This window comes from Chanos chanos, chromosome 6 (assembly GCF_902362185.1).
Source record: "Chanos chanos chromosome 6, fChaCha1.1, whole genome shotgun sequence".
NCBI classification, from domain to species: domain Eukaryota; kingdom Metazoa; phylum Chordata; class Actinopteri; order Gonorynchiformes; family Chanidae; genus Chanos; species Chanos chanos.
The window spans coordinates 27676837-27696787 of record NC_044500.1 but is presented as its reverse complement, the minus strand read 5'-3'; the positions used below and the strand labels follow the sequence as shown (position 1 = coordinate 27696787).

General features: G+C 38.7%; 1 protein-coding gene across 1 annotated transcript; it reads left to right on the top strand.

Moving 5' to 3' along the window:
- Positions 1-3810: 3810 nt before the first annotated feature.
- pkp1b (plakophilin 1b) lies at positions 3811-14825 on the top strand. The gene is made up of 13 exons (XM_030778205.1): positions 3811-4024; positions 5872-5987; positions 7934-8286; positions 8401-8542; positions 8967-9174; positions 10299-10470; positions 10967-11084; positions 11571-11750; positions 12038-12208; positions 12515-12668; positions 13220-13415; positions 13596-13680; positions 14751-14825. The coding sequence occupies exons 1-13, from the start codon at positions 3811-3813 to the stop codon at positions 14823-14825; spliced, it is 2184 nt and encodes a 727-aa protein (XP_030634065.1).
- Positions 14826-19951: the final 5126 nt, after the last annotated feature.

Here is a 19951-nt window from a genome sequence, read left to right as displayed (position 1 = left end):
TCACATTGCATTGTCAAGCACCAGTCTTGCATGCGCAACGACAGGAACCAAAAGTGACAAACACTTACATTTCCCAGTAATTTAGGAGGGGAATATATCCCCCCTCCCTTCCTCTTTTTTGAAAACCAAAATATACCCTAAGAGATGATGAAATGCACCGACCGTCTCGAGCATCAAAGGGAGGACACGCAGTGAGGTGAGTAACGTTAACTAGTCTCTGAGATTGTGGGACAGGTACAGTGTCAGGGTTGTATTCTAAATTAGACTGCTAGTTGAGACAAAAAAAACACCTTTGCCTTTCTTTTAACAGAAATGTTTGACTGTTTGAAAAACTCCTGGGATGTTGGGATAACCTCAGTTACCTGTGCATCCACCCTTCCAGAGAATGAGTATGGGAACTTTCAAAAGTTTGTTCTGTAACCTCAGAAACTAAAACCATTAACATATTATAACTGTGCTCTGTAAATTACTGATCTGATTCTGAATGCTGATTTGTAACTGCATTTTTGGATGAGAGGAGAATATTCAGTAAGACGTAAATAGTTCTCCACTAGGTTGCAGCATCGGACAGCTGATCGATCAAAGTCGCGTTCCCACTAGTTGAATGTGAGAACCTAATATTTAGTTAGTGTCTCAAATTGTCAACAAGTGTGCAGTAATCGAGTGAGCGGATCATTATCCATATATTTATAATACGCTGTATGTTACTTAATTGTATTATCATAATTGTATAAATAGTTGATATAATGCATCATTGTAAATACAAATTCATCGAAAAGGTTAAAGATATATGTCTCAACTTTGGCTCAAAGTAATAGCAGCTGTGCATATATGCTATAGTTAGTTTATAGTCTATCTTGCATATGTGTTTATATCCCTTTGATCATTCGCGACTGTTGAAGCTGTATAATAACTGGATAGTCCTACCCCATACTCTGTTCATCATCACTACTCTCAACAACATTAGTTTTCCTCGTATTCCTCATGTTTTTATTTGTTTGTTTGTGTTTTTTTTTTGTTTGTTGTTTCAAGTGAAACTTATGAAAACAGATGGATTTTTCACGACAAACACGAGTCTAAAAATATCTTTTTGCCATTTTACTTCACTAGTTAGAATAGAAAATGCAAACGAAAAGACTAAGTTGATAAACCTATGGCAAACTCCCGATTTCCCGAGTTCGCCCACATGCAAATATATGTAAATATATGTTAATTAGAAATGGGCGTTGCCTAAAAAACAGGCGCCAATGATGGAGAGAACCAATCAGTTCGGCATGTGATGTGTTTGGTACTTGACCTTCTCTAGAGAGGCGGGATTAACAAATAAAATCCGACCAAGATGGCAGAGGCTAAAGGCCACATGTAGCATGAAAACATGTGGGCTATATGATTAAAAGATAAATGGGCGACCTTACTGTTTACATCAACAAAATGCCGAAACCACAGATATGTTTCCATATCTGTGACCGAAACGGTGTACATCTGGAACCTGCAAGTCCGACAGCAGATATCCTCAAAGTTTACAGGGTGGTGTCGTATTTTGCGCTTTTCCAAAACCAAAAACGCCAAAGGAGAGATGTCGACAGTGACAATATGTAGTAATTAAACTCTGTCTCTATGGTGATTAACGACTACCACGGCTAGCACAACACTACACATTGGCATTTAAATCTGTGTAGTCTTTATTTTGAGTGATACACTAAACGAAGCCATACTGCCGCGTCAAATGGATTTACTAACTGACTCAATGTTATTGAAAAAGTGCTGATTCTCTTGTTTTCGCACGTGTTTGTAACGAAGAGTTAGTTGTTCATAACTTTACTGTATTTGTTGAACGCATGTAGAGCATGACAACGTTACAACTCTGTGTAATCTCACCAAATTGTCAAATCGTCTATATGTACAGGTTTGACAATGATAATTGTTCACGATGTTTCAGCTTGACAGCGACTCTAACAGTTGAATAGCTAATTTGACGTTAGCTACTCAGGTATTAATAGTGACCACACAGCTTGTAGGTTTTAGTCATGTATGCAGTGTTACTTTAAAAAGGTGGCTCTGACAGATACTACCAGTAAACATCCTTAACTCGCTTGGTTGGTTTTATATATCTTGTTTTATTTTGCATTTGTGCATGTGCTTCGATCAATAGCTCATCCGAGGCCAAACCACCTTTTCCCTCGATTTTAATGTCCTCTTCATTCGCAATACTCAGCCGACAAATTATATTATGAATGTAGCTCTCAAATGCATATTGTAGTCCTTTCTAGCCACTTCTCTAAAACTTCAGAACTATGCTTCCAGAAATTCGCTATTGTTTCCTTTGGAATATCTCTCACTGGTATCGTTGAAAACGCTATAGATTGATATGCCGGGTGTGAAAGCTTGACAGGCGTAGCAACAGTAGCCAAGGGGGCGGGACTTAGCGAAGGGTTCTTGTTGCGCGTAGAGGCGTCATTTTATGTGCTGCATGTCTCTATTTGTTAGCTGCTGAATAAAGAGTTCTGCAAATTTCCTTTGCAATTTAACCCTCTGTTGTATAAATTCTGACGATTGTGGTTTAAAACTGTTTGACTGTTTTTTCTGACATGAAATGTCTTAGTTATTCAAATTAAAAGGAGTACGAAAAAAAAGGAGGGGGGTATTTTTGACGCGTTACCTTGAGGTACCACAGCAATGAAAAATGGGGCGCACTTTCTCGAATAAATTTCAAGTCACAGTATGACATGTCCAAACATTAGTCAGACACTGGGCTTGGTGCGTCTCTGGCTCACTCAGGTAATCCTGTGTTTACTCCACCTGTTGCACTGAGTCTTGCCGAAAGGTGTGGTCTGGAGCACGAGATGCTGTGTGTACGTGAAATTTCTTGTCTGTGGTGGATTGTCTAGCTCGATTCACACCTTTTTGATGAGCTGTCCTTTTAGTTGGCACATTTCTCACAGCCTTCGAGATTTGCCACTGCCTCAGGCTGAAAGGGAAGGTAGCTTTAAAGACAAGATTGAACACCATCAGTTTAAACACAAAGAGAGAAAGAAAAAAAAAACACTTCCCGCTAGACCGACTTCGATTTTTTTTAATTCCTGCCAAACCTCAGTTTACAACATTGCGGTGCTACTTTAATCTCTTTGCAAGTTGACTTTTATGTGTGGGGGAGGACAAAAGGAGAGAGTGGAATATGTGAAATTTGCGGTTGGATGTCTGACTGCAGAAATGATCGAGTAAGTGTGGCATACTGTATCTTGACAACGATTTAAATCCCCTTTTGTATTGCAACTGGTGACGAGGTCACGGATTTAAGAATCAGGGATGAGGTCATTTTAGGTAATGCATAGTCGTATCGATTCAAACATGTCTCTTTTCGTATGAACACCAGCCTAAAAGATTAAAGCAGCATACTGTTTTAATTTTGAGCGATATCATTGTAATTGGATGGAGAAAAAAACTTTATTTGAATTTAAAGTGAAAAAGGTGAACCATCGATCATAATTCCGGTGTATCTTAAAGCGTTATTCTTCCCTTATAGCCCAATATACAGAATTCAATACAACTCTGTCATTTGATAATGTAATCTGAGGCTAATCCTATGTTTTACCGTCTTAAATGTTTTGTCTGATGCGAAGCGTCATAAGGGCGTGAATCGCGCTGGAGGGCAGGTCCAGGTATCTACCTGGGCAGGGCTCCAGAATACGGCACCATATTAGTCCTACCCATCGAGATTAGTGCTACGGCAGATCTTTCTCTCCGTTTTTGAAGGCAGTGCAGCTTCACTCTCCCGTCGTTTCGTTGCAGTTTTTGGGTGGCAGTTTCTAGATGAGAGAGGAAACCGAGTTTTTCAGAATGGCGACTCTTGAACCTTTAAGGTCGGCGATAGCCTTTGGATCAGCAGGTGAAACATCGTTGGAAGTGCCTTCTGATCGCGATTTTCGCTCCGCAAAACAAAGAGTCCTGGATCAGGTTCACTCCATCAAGAGGACTAAGTCAAAATACAGCAGCAAGAGTGGATCTGGAACGCTGTCCCCAACCAGTAAGACTGTTTTATTGTTTGTTTGATTGCTTGTTTTATTTAGTATTATTTGGAAAGAAGACATCTTTTAGTTCTAATTTAACATAACTTCGCAAATGTTCAAAATAAAGCGTAAATTTGAAAGACTTAAGTAAAAGTAAAATCAGTTATTAAAATGGTTATTTTCTAGCTGAAAATGATTTTGCATTATCATACACAGGTAATATTTTAAATTAAGACAAGTGAGCAAAGCTCATTGTACTTTCAGACATGGTTCGTGTAGCCTTAAATCACGACTCAAGTTCACGGCTCATGTTGTAGGCTATGTGATAGGTTGATATTTTTAAAAATGTACAGACCATATTAAAACTGAATCAAAGGACTTTTGTGCATTAAAATTAACAGTAAGAAGTGGTGCAATATATTCGAAATGTTTTATTATGACACTCACCATCCACTCTATTAGAAACACCTGTCTTGGGCCTACATTCAGTTTATGAGGTGTACATCCGTAACGGTACAATATAATGGTGTACAGTTAGACACTGTAGCCAATCTGTTCCCATGCACAATTAGTCACCTTCTAACCGGATCAGTTTCTGACCAAAGGACCACAGTTGACTGTATATTATTTGGGTGGAAGACCATTCTCAACACTACCGTGACACTGACGTGATACTGGCATGGTAATGAGTGTTGTGCTGGAATGAGTATATCAGATGCAGTTGCTGGGGTTTTTACACTCATCAGTTTCAGTGTTGGATTGAGAGAGGTTCATCACCCAAAAATATTCAGCCAACAGTGGACCTGTTGTCAGAACCTGACCATCAAGGGCTAGAGGACGAAGGACAAACACAAACTGTGCATAGCAGCAGATAGGCCGTAGTCTCTAACTCTACAGTGACATGGTTCATCTGCAAGGTAGGTGTGTCTAATAATATTGCTGCAGAGTATGTATTTCGTAAACAATAATAGTAATAATAATAATAATAATAATAATAATAATGATAGTAATAATAAAAATAATTTATTTAGAGCACAGCATCACTATATATAGTCTCAAAGGGCTTTACACGTCCACAACAAAGTTAAATCAAAATTATATTGTCCATAAGTTAGAGAAAATAGAAAAATATGTAGTGTAGTTTTAAAGTTAAGAAGAGAGTTTCCTACCTCCCTAATTTCTGTACGTAGACCGTTCCAGAGGAAGGGAGAGCGGTGGGAAAAGGCTCGATAGCCAGCGGACTTCTTTTCAACTCTTGGGACGACTAATAGTCCAGAATCTTGAGAGCGCAGGGTGCGAGGGGGTTTATAGGTTGTAAATAAGTCAGAAAGGAAGGCCGGCACGAGCCCATGTAAATCTTAAGTCTAACCTCAAATACCTTATCTGAAAGCACAGATCAAACAGTGTTGGACACTGAGGAGCTAAAGTGCTTAAAATAAACAATAATCTTGCAGGTTTCATAGATTGGAATGAAAGGAGATTATTTTTGTAAGAGGCTGTTTGACTATTTTTGACTTCACATGAATCCACTGAAAGTTGAAAGCTTATTTAAAATTTTTAAAATGTCTGTATTAATGTAACTGATCAGTCATGGAAGTTCTTTGTTATATGCAGAGGTTTCATTCATACCTGTGATAGTACAGACCAGATAAAGTAATTATCATAATCTCTGTAAGCAGGGCTATGGTTTCTTTTTTTTCCCGCAGATGTAATTTCATTTCATAGTAATTCATTACAGGTTCTCTCTGAAGTCACATGTACATTTTCTCATTTGTTTTGAACACAACTTTGTAAACTTGATCAATGCCCTTGTTTTTTTTTTTTGTTTTTGTTGTTTTTTGGGGGGGTTTTTTGCATCCCACAGGTCCCTCTTATGACAGTGTGTTTTATGATCAGTCCACTATGAAGATGTCTCCAGTCACCGTCGATGGTGGCGTTTTCTCCAGAGGAAAGGCCAGCATAAATGATCATTCCAAAATGGTACATTTTTCATTATTAACAATATAAATAGTTGTAATTCTCATATGCGTTTGTATTTTCCATGTGAATTAATAATGTAGATGTCGTATGTCCGAATGCGTGAGGTCACGCGAGTTTGTTTTACTTTCACTGTTTTGATTTAATGGAGTTCATGATACTACACGTATTTAGATGAGAGCTCAGGTTTTTAGAAATCTTCAGCTGATAATGTGTATTTGATTTGAGCAAAGCAATGAGGCTGCAGACTGTTTTCTTGTAAAGTTTTACAGAATGTTTTCAAGTAAAGAATGACACTGTAGTAGTAGTTGACTGAGTGAATCCATGTGTAGACAAACATAATCACTCAGATTAGTGTATAAAATATGTAAAATATCTGAGTACCATATCCTAGACATATAAAATGAATTGCAGTAATCTTATAAAGCATGTCAAATGACATGAGAGTATAATAATTAAATCTATGAGGTTAGAGAACCAGGCTTGTGACCGGAGGGTTGCCGGTTTGATTTCCCAGAACCAACATCCATAGCTGTGTGCCCTTGAGCAAGGCACTTAACCCCAATGCTCCCCGGGCGCAAGGAATGCTGCCCACTGCTCCTGCGTCTGGTGTGTGTGTTCACTACTGGTGTGTTGGATGGGTAAAATGCAGAGGACAAATTCACTGTTCACTGTTCACAGTGTGTGTGTGCGATCACGGAGATTTACTTCACTTTACCTTATCATTTTTATATTTTTATATGTATGAATTAGGTTCCAACTTACTCTAGTCTTACTCAACTGTTGACACGGTTTAGTAACTCATCATCCGAACTTCTTTTCATTGCATCTTTTTGACGAGTTACCACATTGCTTAAGCTCTGTTTATGAAGCTCTTTTTTTAACTGAATGATTACATCATCTCATGGTTTATACACATTTTTTTCTGTAATAACGAGTTTATTAATGGCCAGACCTTCCTCTTTTGATGTAGGACATAGACAACTCTACAGAAATGACAACCTTTTCCTCTTACTTAACCTCTTCTTCAGAAGATGCTTTATGCTGACACAAAGACATCTGATTCAACGGCACTTATCAGCCACTGACCGTGTCCTGACTTTTTTGAGGGAAATTCTTTCTCACACAACCAGACAGTGCAGCCTAATGACTCACTGTGTATCAGGATTATCTGAAACTTTTATTCATGTGTGACAGGTGTGTGAACAGCTAGGTTACCTTGACACCAGCTAACCAACAAAACTACTCTGACATCAGGCAGCAACATGAAACCGTTGTCTCCACATCCATTTGGCTCTATTGGAGAGTCAATGGTTCGGTCAGCGCAGTTGCACGTGAAGTTTTCTTCATTTGGCAGACATTACTCTTATTCAGAGCCACTGACAAGATGGAAAAAAACAAAGTAATAATTATAACAAGTGCTAGTCTCCACGTGCACAACTAAATGTTTTTGGAAACATAAACTGGTTGCTTGGTATTGTTTGTTTGCTGATCGTTTGGTGCAAAACATCGTTCTTAGTCAGAGTGCAGTAAAAATATAAAATGAGTCAGGCTTCTTTTGTCAGTTCTCAATCATGTGTATATCCGACATAGTGGTTTGCTTCCCTGTCATTTTCGCATGATTGAAAATTAAATGTCCGCATGTGACTCATCAGCTAGAAATAACCATATCTGCGTCACTGCGATGCGCTGTGTGTTCTTACATGTGTACTGTAAAAAATCAGGTTACTATGATACATTAATTCAAGAGGTGCAGCAGTATTATTTCATGGGAGAGTAGCACACTGATGGACCCAAACAACCTCCCAATCTTCTCACATAAAGGGAGTCATTTGGGATTCAAAAACTTAATTATAGCTAAATACAGTGGTTTCCAAATATGTCTAGCTGTGCAAAGCCAGAGATCTTCAGTAATTCCATCCCCTCGTTTTATTGTTCTTGTCATGCAGAGGCAAATGTCCCAGCGCAGAACCACTGTTACCAGAGGGTCCAGCTCCCAGCGCAGTCTTAGTACTTCGAGCAAGAAAGAGAGGGTGTGGTCTCCCAATAGCCCTCCTGCTATGAACTGGTCCACCAGCCAGAGGGAGAAGAAACAGATCACACGCAGTTTCCCAGACCTCAGCCCCGTCCTCCTCCAGCGTGCCCAGGTCAGTCAAACAAGTCAAGTTGTGAGGGCTGGATCCGCCAACAAGATCTCCAGGACTCCAGTAAACCAGTTCAGTGTCAGGCGGCCCCCTTCCATGCACTCGACCGCAGAGTCGAGAGTTTCGGTTTCCAAAAGCAAGAACGGGGACCTCTCTGGGTGAGTTTAACCGACAAAGCATGTCTGTTCTTCCTTTAAGGTACATGTTTATGCCCAGCAGGTGCCATACTCACATTCACAGTTATGCTGTACTGAGCTGATATTGTTCTCCAGGCTGAATGGAGGAGTACAGGTGCCTGATATTACCATGAAGGAGGCAGTGGAGTTTTTATACAGTCCTGATGAAGCTTTTCAGCAGTGTGGAGCTTCCTATATCCAACACACCACCTACATGGAGGAGAAGGCCAAGGAGGAGGTAGGTGAACAAACTACAAGACTCAAACCAAATCAGATCCTAAAGAATTCGCTTTGAATAACTTGTTGGTTCTAATACTGAACTTGTTGGTCATAATGCTGAACGCTGAAGTGTGTTCTTAGTATATGTCTCCTGAAATAGTTGATGTTTGTGAGGAAGTTTCTTCAGTTTGTGTTATTCAAATGTACAAGTTTTCTGCATCTGTTTCGTGCAGCATGGAATTATTCACTATTATAAGACTTGACATTTTAAACCTCAGTAACCCATTAACCAGATATGACGTCAAAGTTCACTTGTTTTGGAACGATGGTTTTGATAGAGAGGTTTTGCCTCCAAGCCACTGTCTTTTAGATCTATTAAATCTACTGAATTTACCTCTGTTAGGGGATTATTCCAAAAGCTAAGCTGAGCCTTTGTCTTGCAGGTGTTAAGGTTGAAAGGGATTGCTCCTCTGGTGGCTATACTGGGCAGTCCAAACTTGCAGGTGCAGGAGACAGCAGCAGCTGCTCTGAGGAACCTGGTCTTCAAAAGCAGCCCCAACAAAGAGGAGGTGCAAAAGTGTGGAGGCATTACTCAGGCCATCAACGTGCTGAAAGAGACAAATTCAGCAGAGATCCAGAAACACCTGACAGGTAATCCCTCTAAACCCAGCTCCCAATATGTTAGCCTCACAGACACACAACTCAAAGCATGGTTATGACTGCATGGAGAGCGAGAGAGAGCGAGAGAGCGAGAGAGAGAGAGAGAGAGAGAGAGAGAGCGAGAGAGAGAGAGAGAGAGAGAGAGAGACAGCTCATTCTGCTCAACAAAATGGAAAAGGTCAAGTAAATGCATGGAGGTATGTGGGATTTGCTGTTTAAATTTAAACCTGCAGCGTTGACAAAGGAATTCAGCAAAAATGTTTGTCACTGGGCTGAAAGATGACATTTCCTGATAAAGAACTCAATAATGCAAAAAATGTATGTTCCATATTTTTCTGTTTTCAGAGAATGTTAACAAAGTGCTTGCAGATACAAATGTTTCAGCTTGTTTTGTAAACTGGCCAACAGTTTCATCAGCACAAACCTTACCACACCCTCCCAAAAAGATATCCCTGTGGTCTAACCTTGCACAACAAATTAAAACAAGTCAGTTAATCACTTTCAGGAAAATATAAACATCTCACCTACAGACATAAATAATTCAGTTCAGATAAACCGAACAAAATGAAAAATCAAAGATAAACTAGACAGATATAAAGGAAGAAAAAAATATCAATAATATATATGTAATATATTTATATTTTATTAATGCGTTATTAAAGGAATACAAGAAAAAGCCGACAAGCACAGCCTCTTTTCTAATCATGTTTGTTGTTACAGATTTTTAGCCAAAACATTGTGCATGTGATCTGTCCAATGTGGGGGAAGAAAATAAAATTCCAAAAATGAACAGTAGTATTTCAGTAAAAATAGGTGCATTCAGATTTAATAATCAAACGTACATTAAATTCATTTCAGAAAATGTTTAATTTGAACAAAGATGCAATAAAATCATTGTTGCAACTTTTTTTCCCCCCAAATTTTTAATTCAAATACTACATTCAGTCTTTACTGGTCATGAAGGAAGAGTCGGGGTAAAGCGATTTTGTGCAAAACAAGATCTTCTTGTTTCTGTTTTAGCTGTCGGCTTGTGACACATTGTTTCGAATCAAAGGCAGCATAGTGCTGTTGTTATTTACAGGGTTTTTTTGTGTCTTTGTTTTGTGTCTCCTCAGGCCTTCTGTGGAACCTCTCCTCTTCTGACAGCCTAAAGCCTGAGTTGGTGCGCAGTGCCGTACCCGTCCTCACCGAAAAAGTCGTGGTACCTTTCACTGCCGACAAAGACCAGAACGCTAACAGCAGCAACGTGGATCCTGAAGTCTTCTACAACACCACAGCATGTCTGCGGTGAGGGATCAGAACACACCAGCTCCACTGCACACGCACTGGATTCTCGCCCAACACTTATGTCGTTTACATCTTAAACTGAGAGTTTTATTCCTTTTGGTTTGGGTCCAAAGTTAGGCAGGCAGCCAAAACAGTGAAAGAGTGTACTGTCTCCAAATTTAACAGAGTGGGAAATTGCATGTTTATGTGTTAGGGTTGGGTCACAAAGGGTACACTGTCTTTGGACAAAAGAGTGATTTCACTTCGAAAGTTAAACTGAATCGCTTAGCATTCTGATGTCCTTTTTCCAAACACAGTTGAACAAACACATCAGGCATCTGTTTGGTTTATTGACTGTACTGCGTCTGAACTCAGTGCATGTTACTACACTGTCAGGCCATGCGTCTTTTTCACAAATACGATGTGTTTTCTCAGATGACTGAACACTGCAAGTTTATGTCAGAATGCAGATATTATGTGTCATTTTCATGTGCATTTCCCCCTGTTTCACCTACAGAAACCTCAGCTCGGGAAAGACAAACTCTCGTCAAGCGCTTCGTAACAGCCGAGGTCTGATTGATTCTCTTGTGAGCTACGTGAGAGAATGTGCAGACTCAGACCTGCCCAATGACAAGGTGAGGAGGCTGAATCGTATCACACCCTTCAGGAAAGGTTCAGGCTATAACAAAAGGCATCTCCTTTCCTTTTTTTTGTGACCGTCCGATTGGAGCCAAGGATTAATTCTGGTGTTGCGTAACTGAGCAATTTATTCCATAATTGAGTTATTAAGTAGCATTGAGTATTCGGTGAAATCAAGCTGAAAACCACTCCCCAGGGAAGAGCATGAAGTGTTCCTTTTGATTTGGTGTCGTCGTTTTAATCACGTCACTCATTGTTCTTGGAATGTTCCACTCAACCTTTCACCACTTCAGTGTCAGTTGTGCTCTGTTGTAAAGAATACTTTGGACTTTGGATACATTTTGTCAACCAATCTTGCAACTGTCAATAGTACATCAATATTAATGTAGGAGAAAAAAAATCAGTATGTTTTTAGAGGAGAATGCTGTGTGGTTGAACTATGTCTCTGTGTTCTGTTGTTGTTTTTTTGTGTGTGTGCTCAGTCTGTGGAGAACTGCGTGTGTGTTCTTCACAATCTCACCTACCAGCTGGAGAGCGAAGTACCCTCCCTCTTCACCAAGATGAATTCATTGGCAGGTTTCCCCTCCAGGGGAGGGGTCACCACCACACCCTCTTCTCCCATTGGCTGCTTCAGTAGTCAGAGTAACAGAATAAAGCAGGAGGTTGGTATATCAGGATCCTAATCCAAACCCAAGACCTTAGTCTGCCAGATTTAAATTTAGCTCCTCTCAAACCACAAATAAAAAAATAAAGGAAAAGACAAAAGCTAAGCTTAATCTGAACCTTATCCAATGTAGTGTATCCCACGCACACAAAACCCAAAAACACTTCAGTGAATTGGTATCTTGTATCTTTATACTAATCCTGAATGGATCAGAACAGTGTATGGTCGCTTGATCGGCGATTATATCGGGGGGTAACCTCTCAGGTTTCTTCCTGTATCTCTCAGAGCTGTTTTGATTTCCCTGTCATCGAGGAGAACAACCCAAAAGGAACTTCCCGGCTCTTCCACTCTAAGACACTGCAGACGTACCTGTCTCTGCTGAGGTCCAGTGAAAATGAGAAAACTCTGGAAGCCTGTTCTGGAGCCTTACACAACCTCACTGCCAGCAACAGTGTAGTAAGGACACCTGCCCCCATTTGCTCTCTAAGCCATATTTTTCACTTCACTCTATCAGCTTATACATGTATATGCATTAATTTACACGTGTGTATCTGTAAACACAAATTGGCGCAAGACAGTCTGACACAAATGGTGTCAGGGAAGTTATGAGGGAGATCTGCAAGCAAGGAGTACAGTTGTCAATAAATATTCACAATGTCATTTTTTATAAACTTTTCATAAGTTTTCTTTAGTTTTGCAGACTCTATGATATCTTATTCACTCTCGCTCTCTCTCTCTCTCTCTCTCTCTCTCTCGTTAAAGGCATCGGGCGTTCTGAGCCAGACTATTGTGCAAAAACTGAATGGACTTCAGCAGATCTCTGCACTGCTGCAGTCAGAGAATACCATTCTGAGGAACAATGCTGTCTCCATCCTCGGGAACATTTCCAAGATCCCACACCTCCGTAGCAGCCTGGGTGAGCACACCAAAGATTACCTGCATTTTGTGCCATAATTTCAGCTCAGACAGAAATTAACATTAGAAACAATATCATTAAATGGAACAGAAGCACAACACAAACCTTTTGTGGTATTGTGGCATTGTGGCTACTACTATAGCTCTGTGGTTTATACCTGGAGGTGTTTATTTTGTTATCGAGCATCTAATATGTTCTCTGTGGTGTACAGTAAGCAGGAAATGTAACTGTTGTGTGTTGTGTTTTTTTTTTTATCACAGCTTTTGAACTACTGTAGAGCTTTTGCATTTGTTGTGTTTTGTGTTTATTTGTTATTTGTTACGTTTTTGAAGTTTTTGTGGGTGTACTGGTCTGTTGTATAGTATATTATATATTCTTTTCTGCAGTTTGGCATGTAACTTGTGTGTTGTTTTTCTTCAAGTGATGTTTAACATGTTGGGCCTGAGTTGTGTCACATGATTGGTCCTGGATTGTTTTGGTGGTCTTTATCTCTCCTGTGTTGTTCTGGTGCTGTTCTGGTGGTCTGACATGAGTTCCATGCTGGTTTTTAGCTCGCCAATCTCTGCCACAACTTGTCGGTCTCCTGAGCTCCGGGGTAACACACGGAAGCAAACTCACCGAGTCTGACAACACCATGGCGACGACCTGTCACTCAGTCCTCAACCTGCTGAAGTCGGAGCCTGAGCTGGGGAAACGACTGTTGAATAACACTCTAATCAACTCACTGAAAGATCTGAGTCAAAACACGTGAGAGAATCTTTTTTCCTTCTCTTTCTTACACAAACAAGAGTAATTAAACAAAGAGAAAAATTTCCTCTCAGTACTGAATCTGTACATAACCAAAGATTGAGGACATAAACTCATACGAGGCTGGTTGTGATGAAGATGTAAAGTGTGTTTCAGTTTGTGTCTCCTCTGTTTTCTCAGATCTTTGCCAAAGACCAGGACAGCTGCCTCCGTTCTCCTCTACAGCCTGTGGTCAGATAAAGACTTTCAAAGCTTCCTCCGAAAGGTATAGAGTCTGTTCTCTATTGATCTACACACAGTAATATTCACCAAATGCAGTCAATTCAGTGGAGATACTGCAAAGCCATTTTAACAAGAAAGAAAGAAAGAAAAAGACAGACCAACAGAACAAAAGAAAGAAAGAAAGACAGAAAGAAAGAAAGAAAGAAAGAAAGAAAGAAAGAAAGAAAGAAAGAAGGGAGAAATAGAAGAATAGGTTTGATGTCACAGCTAAATGAAGATGTAATTGATTGCAGTATAGTGAATGCACAGTGGTATTGAAGAAGCAGCTGTGGTTATTCTGCTTGCCGGACTGAGGGCTTGCTTGGTCAGCTCATTGTTTCTCACGGCTCAGGAGCACATTCCTAAAGTCTGTCTGCGTGTAAAGCCAAAGCACTCGACGTGGATTAGCCAGGCCGGGCGTGGCAGGGATTGAGCCATACATGCTTATTTTTTTGACTGCTCTCTGTTTCATCCACCACGCCCTCACTCTCACTGTCTAAACCGGCATCAGGGCAGAACGGTGAAATAGAGGACTTGTGAAATCTGTCTGTACTAGTTTTCTGATTTCTTATCTTGGGCCAGGGTTCACTCTGTCAAAGTGTCATTCAGTCTGTCAGTCTACCAGCAGTCACTGGGTGATGCGTGCGTATAGGTAGAGTAAGGACAAATATGTAACCTGCTCCTCTCACTCCCCATTAACAGTAGGATTAAAAATGACAACGCCATTGTAAATATGGGTGAGGTGGATGTGATATATGTGCCGTGTACATGTAATGCATTTTTGCACTGGCATGTAAAGCATGGGAAGGGCCTGGATCTATTGTGAAAGAAGAAAAGACAGTTTATAGAAAGAAAATACATCGAGTGTTTCCTTCAGTCCTTTCCTTTTTATCTGAGGAATTTTATTCATCTATAAAAACAAATAACATGATAAAAGTAATAAGTATAACTTAAAAAAACATATACAGGTGTGTTGAATAAATATAATTTCATGTTTCCTTGTTTGTCAATGACATGTATTCCTTACTTTATGAGCTATGAAAATATTCATGATATCATGTATTTGTCTTACAGCAAGGGATGAATAAGACGTCTTTTGTGAATGACATGACCACTGCCGCCTTCAGGTCTGTTCAAGTGATTGAGTGAGAAATTCATACAGTAAAATTACATTATTACCAGTTTACACTGATAAACAACAATAAACAATACCAGCAATAAAATATGTGGTCCCATAAGTCATTTAGTTACAATCTGGACTACTATTAGAATTTCTTCCTTTTTTAAGAATTTGTTGTTATATTTTCTTTTCTTTTCTTTTCTTTTCAAAGTGTTGCATTTGAAATTGTCCCAAGAGGCTGTACTGATTGATTAAAATTTGTGTGACTCTTTTCCTGAATAATAAATCCTGAAATGCTATGTCTGCATGGATGGCATAACATTAAATGAAGTTAGAGGCAGTATTTAAATACAATCAAGAATATTGTTCACTAACTGTACCTTTTTTCTACTTTGTTTATGTGGCACAAAAGACTTTATGACACGACTTTGAGGATTTTAAGTTGTTAAACTCAAATGATACCTTATTCCTTAATTCATTTTCACATCATGAAATGTTGTTTTGGTGTGTTTGTTGTTGGTATTGGCATACATTGGATGTTAGCAGTATTGTAGTTGTACGTGTGTGATGCGCACTTGGAGTTATGGATCAATTACTATGGAGCACATTTCCGGGGTATGTAGTACAAAAAAATAAATCACAGTCTTGTCGTTAGAGCATGCGTTTTTTGGGGGGGGGATTTGGTGGGAAGATGTTGCATCTGGTAAGTTTTGGTTTCCACCCATTCTTCCATTCGTTTCACACCTGACTTAGCGATTTTTACTTTTTATTCGTTTGTTGACTCACACCTGGGTTGTTATGCCTGTTAGTCAATAAAGGTTTTTAGAGTGTAGCTCGCCGCATTCAGTGATTGGTGATTTGTCTGTCTTACACTTTTTTATTTCTGTATACAGAATTTTAATAAAATGCAATATTTCTCTTACTTTTTGGCCGTTGCAGTTTTTTCCAATGAGATCTGCTTGTCTTCAGATAGCCAGTAAAACTTGGCCACTTTGCTGTTAACAAAGGCATACCTAGGTCAACACAAAAGCACTTTTTGGGTTTTTTTGGCAGATTTTTGATAAAATGCTGCTGGAGTACTTTTTTTAACAGTCTGATTGTTTAAACAGTGAAATGTAAAACCATGAGGCATTTGAATGAGTAAATGTGCCTTTTAAAAGTACTTTTTGTTCTGTAAATGTGTGCTCATACACACACACTTCTGACTTTTACACACAAAAGCCTCACACACAAAGAGAACAACTGTATGTCAAAAAAGGGCAGAATTCTCCTCAGAAAGGAGCTATAGCGTAAGAATTTAAAGTACTTAAGTTTTGGCAGGTAGTCATTAATTTGGACACCCAAAAAAATGCACATCATGTTAAAGATGCATCCAAAACTGAATGCAGACAAAATAGCATTATACACAATAACTCTTCATTTATTTAGGATTAAATGACATAAGATGTGAAATGATGCAAATCAGTGCAGTGAACAAGTCTTGAGTTCAACAAAAACAATAAATATGAGAATTCTATATAAAAAAATGGGAATGAATTTATGTTTTACTGACTTATCATCTCTTACCAACTAATGGAACAAGCTGGTAAGTTGCTTCATCAGACAAAACATATTAAGTTAAACTCATAAAAAGTGCTGAAAGAAAGTCTTTCTTCAGGTCGAAGCCTTTGGAAACACAAATTTTTACTGGTGATATTAGATGTGCACACAAAATTATTAATAACATTTGTACCCATAGTACAATGAAAAATAAAATGAAAAAAATATAGAAGAGGAACATAATTGGATGGATGAACTGCATAATTAGATGTGAGCTTCTGCTTATCAGGTAAATTAATGATAAATTTGATCATATTTTAAAAATTTGACATAAGAAAAGAATAAAGGAATGTATTACCAGTTGTGCAGTAAAACTGTGCTGATCTTTTCTGCTAGAGAATATGAAATCTCAAATACTCTCTTCCATACAAATAAGAAGATTCCAAACCAGTACAATCACTGAGAATCAAGAGATACAAGAGGTCTACCTTCTTCTGCAATATATAAAAAGGGAAAATAAAAATGCAGACCCATTCAAATGATGGGCTCTGTATAACGTTGTTTTTTTATTGAGCAGAGGATACAAAGGGGAAAAGAGTATAATGGAAAAGAATTGGAATTGATAATTACGAAAAAGAGTTGGAAAAACAGCTTCATAAAGTTTTCAGATAACTCAGTATCCTGGCAAGAATATGCATGGATAAGTCCAAGTTAGGCACTTGAAACCACAAGAAGTTAAATACAATCAATTCAAACTTAGAAAAAAACTATAAGAATCCAACGGCCCATGAATCCATGAATTCCATGTATTAGTTCTGATCAGAGATTTTTAAGCTTTTATTTCAAAGAATAATTTATATTATTATGTGATGTTCCCTTCAAAGTAATCTCCCCCAGATGATACACATTTGTCCCAAGGCTCCTGCCACTTTCAGAAGGAATGTGAAAAGTCTTCTGTCATGCAGTTAAGATTTTCTGTCATGTTATTCTGGGTGTTTTAAATGTCCGCAAATCTTTCTTTCTTTTCGGCTCCATTTTGATTTTTGGGAACAGAAAAAAAAAGTCACGTGCAGCCAGACTGACTGAATTCGGAAGGTATGGGGACCGAGGAATATGTTTGTTTTTGATGTTGCTGTTGATGTTGTTGTTGTTTTTACCATTTTTCACTCAAAACATGATGTGCACATGTTGACCTTCTTCTCTGAAGACAGGGCTAAGAGATACGTTTGTCTTAGAACATGTATTTCTCAACATGGGTGTAAGGTGTGGAGAAATGGCGTGTTCCTGGGATGGGTTAATATTTTTCTTTTGTACATAGGTCATCATAGATCACTCCCTTCATATTAGAAAAATAGCAATTATAGAACAGAAAAATTCTAAAAAATAAAAGAAAAATTCTTAGTACTTTTTGATAAGACCACGTAGTTTATTCATGTGTGGTTCAAAAATAAACAAAGAAACAAACCAAAAACAAAAGAAAGTCAGAAAACTAATGGGCAAAAAGGGGAATTAATATGTAGAGGAAAAAATAAACTATCATTTGAAAGCTATTCTACATATCAGTACAAAAAGAAGACAAAACACTGTTGTCCAAAAACAGATTACAAGAGAGTGACTGAATCACTGTCCTTCAGAAACCCCCATAAGAGAAAGAGACATGAAGAGACATAATAAACAAACAAACAAACAAACAAACAAACAACTTAACAGCACGATTTTGAGATAGAGACGGAAGGATCGAAGTTTCACTGCACATGTTGCTAACCTGGAACTTCCATAAATGATGCGCAGGTGCAAAGAAATACAACTACATAATTAAGAACAAAAAAGTTTAATTCAAGTATTTATTGTTAGTTACATATTTGTTATACACTGCCTGGCCAAAAAGTCGCCGTTCGGATTTGGAGCCTCTGGAGGCAGTGTTATGATCTGGGGTTGCTTCAACTGGTCAGGTCTAGGCTCAGCAACGTTATGTGGCAATAAAATGAAGTCTGCTGAGTACGTAAATGTACTGAATGACCAGGTTATCCCATCAGTGGATTTTTTCTTCCCTGATGACATGGGCATATTCCAGGATGACAATGCCAAGATTCATTCAAACTGTGAAAGAGTAATTCAGGGAGCATAAGGAATCATTTTCACACATGAATTGCCCGCCACAATTAAGAGTCCTGACCTTAACCCTAGTGAAAGTCTTTGGGATGTGCTGGAGAAGAATTTACGGAGTGGTTCGACTCTCCCATCGTCAGCAAGATCATGGCCAAAAAACACTGCAACTCTGGACGGCGATAAACGTTTTGACGTTGCATAAGAATGCGCGCCGTAACCAAATCTTAATGTTTCCAACGAAATTAGAGTGTGCGACTTTTTTATGGCCAAGTAGTGTATCCCTATGTCTATATTTCTACATATCCTTCTTATACTCAAAACTATTATTAAACAGCGAAACTACTTATCGCTGAATACGCGAGAGAAAGAGAAACGGATTTTTCTCAGGGAAAGGTGTGCACTTGTCGTCTTGTATTCCATGCACAGTAGCGGGATCACACTTAGCATTGTTTAAACTAACTTCAGCCTTTCAAATGAATAAACAGTTTCACACTGATACCGAATGATTAAGAATTACAATTAATGCTTATCAACAGCTTACCGGCTATCTCCATAGACTGCAATTTTGGTTCAAACAAACAGACGAACACACCGACAAGTCCTTCCCTCTCAAAAATAAAATAAAATAAAATAAAAAAATTTGTTTATAAAATTGGGAATTTTGTTTGTTTGTTTTAAACTCACACAATCGTGTTCATATGTGCAAATATGGATAGAAGAAACTACATGGCTCTCTCCCTATTGGACGTGAAAGTGTAACAGCTCATTTGTGTTTTAACCGTCTTTGGTCTTATGCTTACTGCTGAAATACGGAAACGAATCTATGTGACTCATACCCTGCAGTCAACATTTCAATGAATCATTTTTTTCTGCCAACTACTACAGGAGAGTACATAGAAACTTCAGAAGTAATGGTAAGTAACGTACAAAAACAATTTCAACTGTCAGTAAAACTACAGAACATACATTTCAGCTTATGTTTTTTGTTCCTCTTTTTTTTGATGAATTTTATTGTAGTCTAGAATGTTACATAATGGCACATTAAACATTACATAATGATGAATAATAAAGTAAGAAGAGAGTGAATGCATCTTTCCAAACAACACTATACCCAGACAGTCTTTTGCTGTGCTGGCACCACTGTCTGTGAACAACCAGGGAAGAGCATGCAAGGTCACATTAGACATCAGACAAGATGTCTGAAGTCATTATCCTTAACCTCTGATAAACACGCACAGTCAGATGGAGCTCTGCCCCACAGAATGTCTTTCCTGTTCCACCTGTTCTGCCTTGCCCCCTTTTGACCTCTGATGCACACCAAGTGGTGACATGACAAGTTCTGGTGAGACTGCCTGTATCAGAGACAATTACTGGTAGAGAACATTCTGGACTGCTGATGCAAGCCTGTGAGGGAACTTGCAGTACCTAACAGTAGGGATTTATGTATTTGAATCTTCAATAGAGCTGAGAGTCACTAGCTCCTTTGAATCTCAGTCTAAAGATAGCA

Excerpts from the sequence above, each read along its gene's own strand:
- pkp1b (XM_030778205.1), top strand. The coding sequence starts at position 3,811 with ATGAGAGAGGAAACCGAGTTTTTCAGAATGGCGACTCTTGAACCTTTA. Across the intron at positions 11,751-12,037 it reads GTAACAGAATAAAGCAGGAG|AGCTGTTTTGATTTCCCTGT; the intron begins GTTGGTATATCA and ends TGTATCTCTCAG. Across the intron at positions 12,209-12,514 it reads TCACTGCCAGCAACAGTGTA|GCATCGGGCGTTCTGAGCCA; the intron begins GTAAGGACACCT and ends CTCTCGTTAAAG.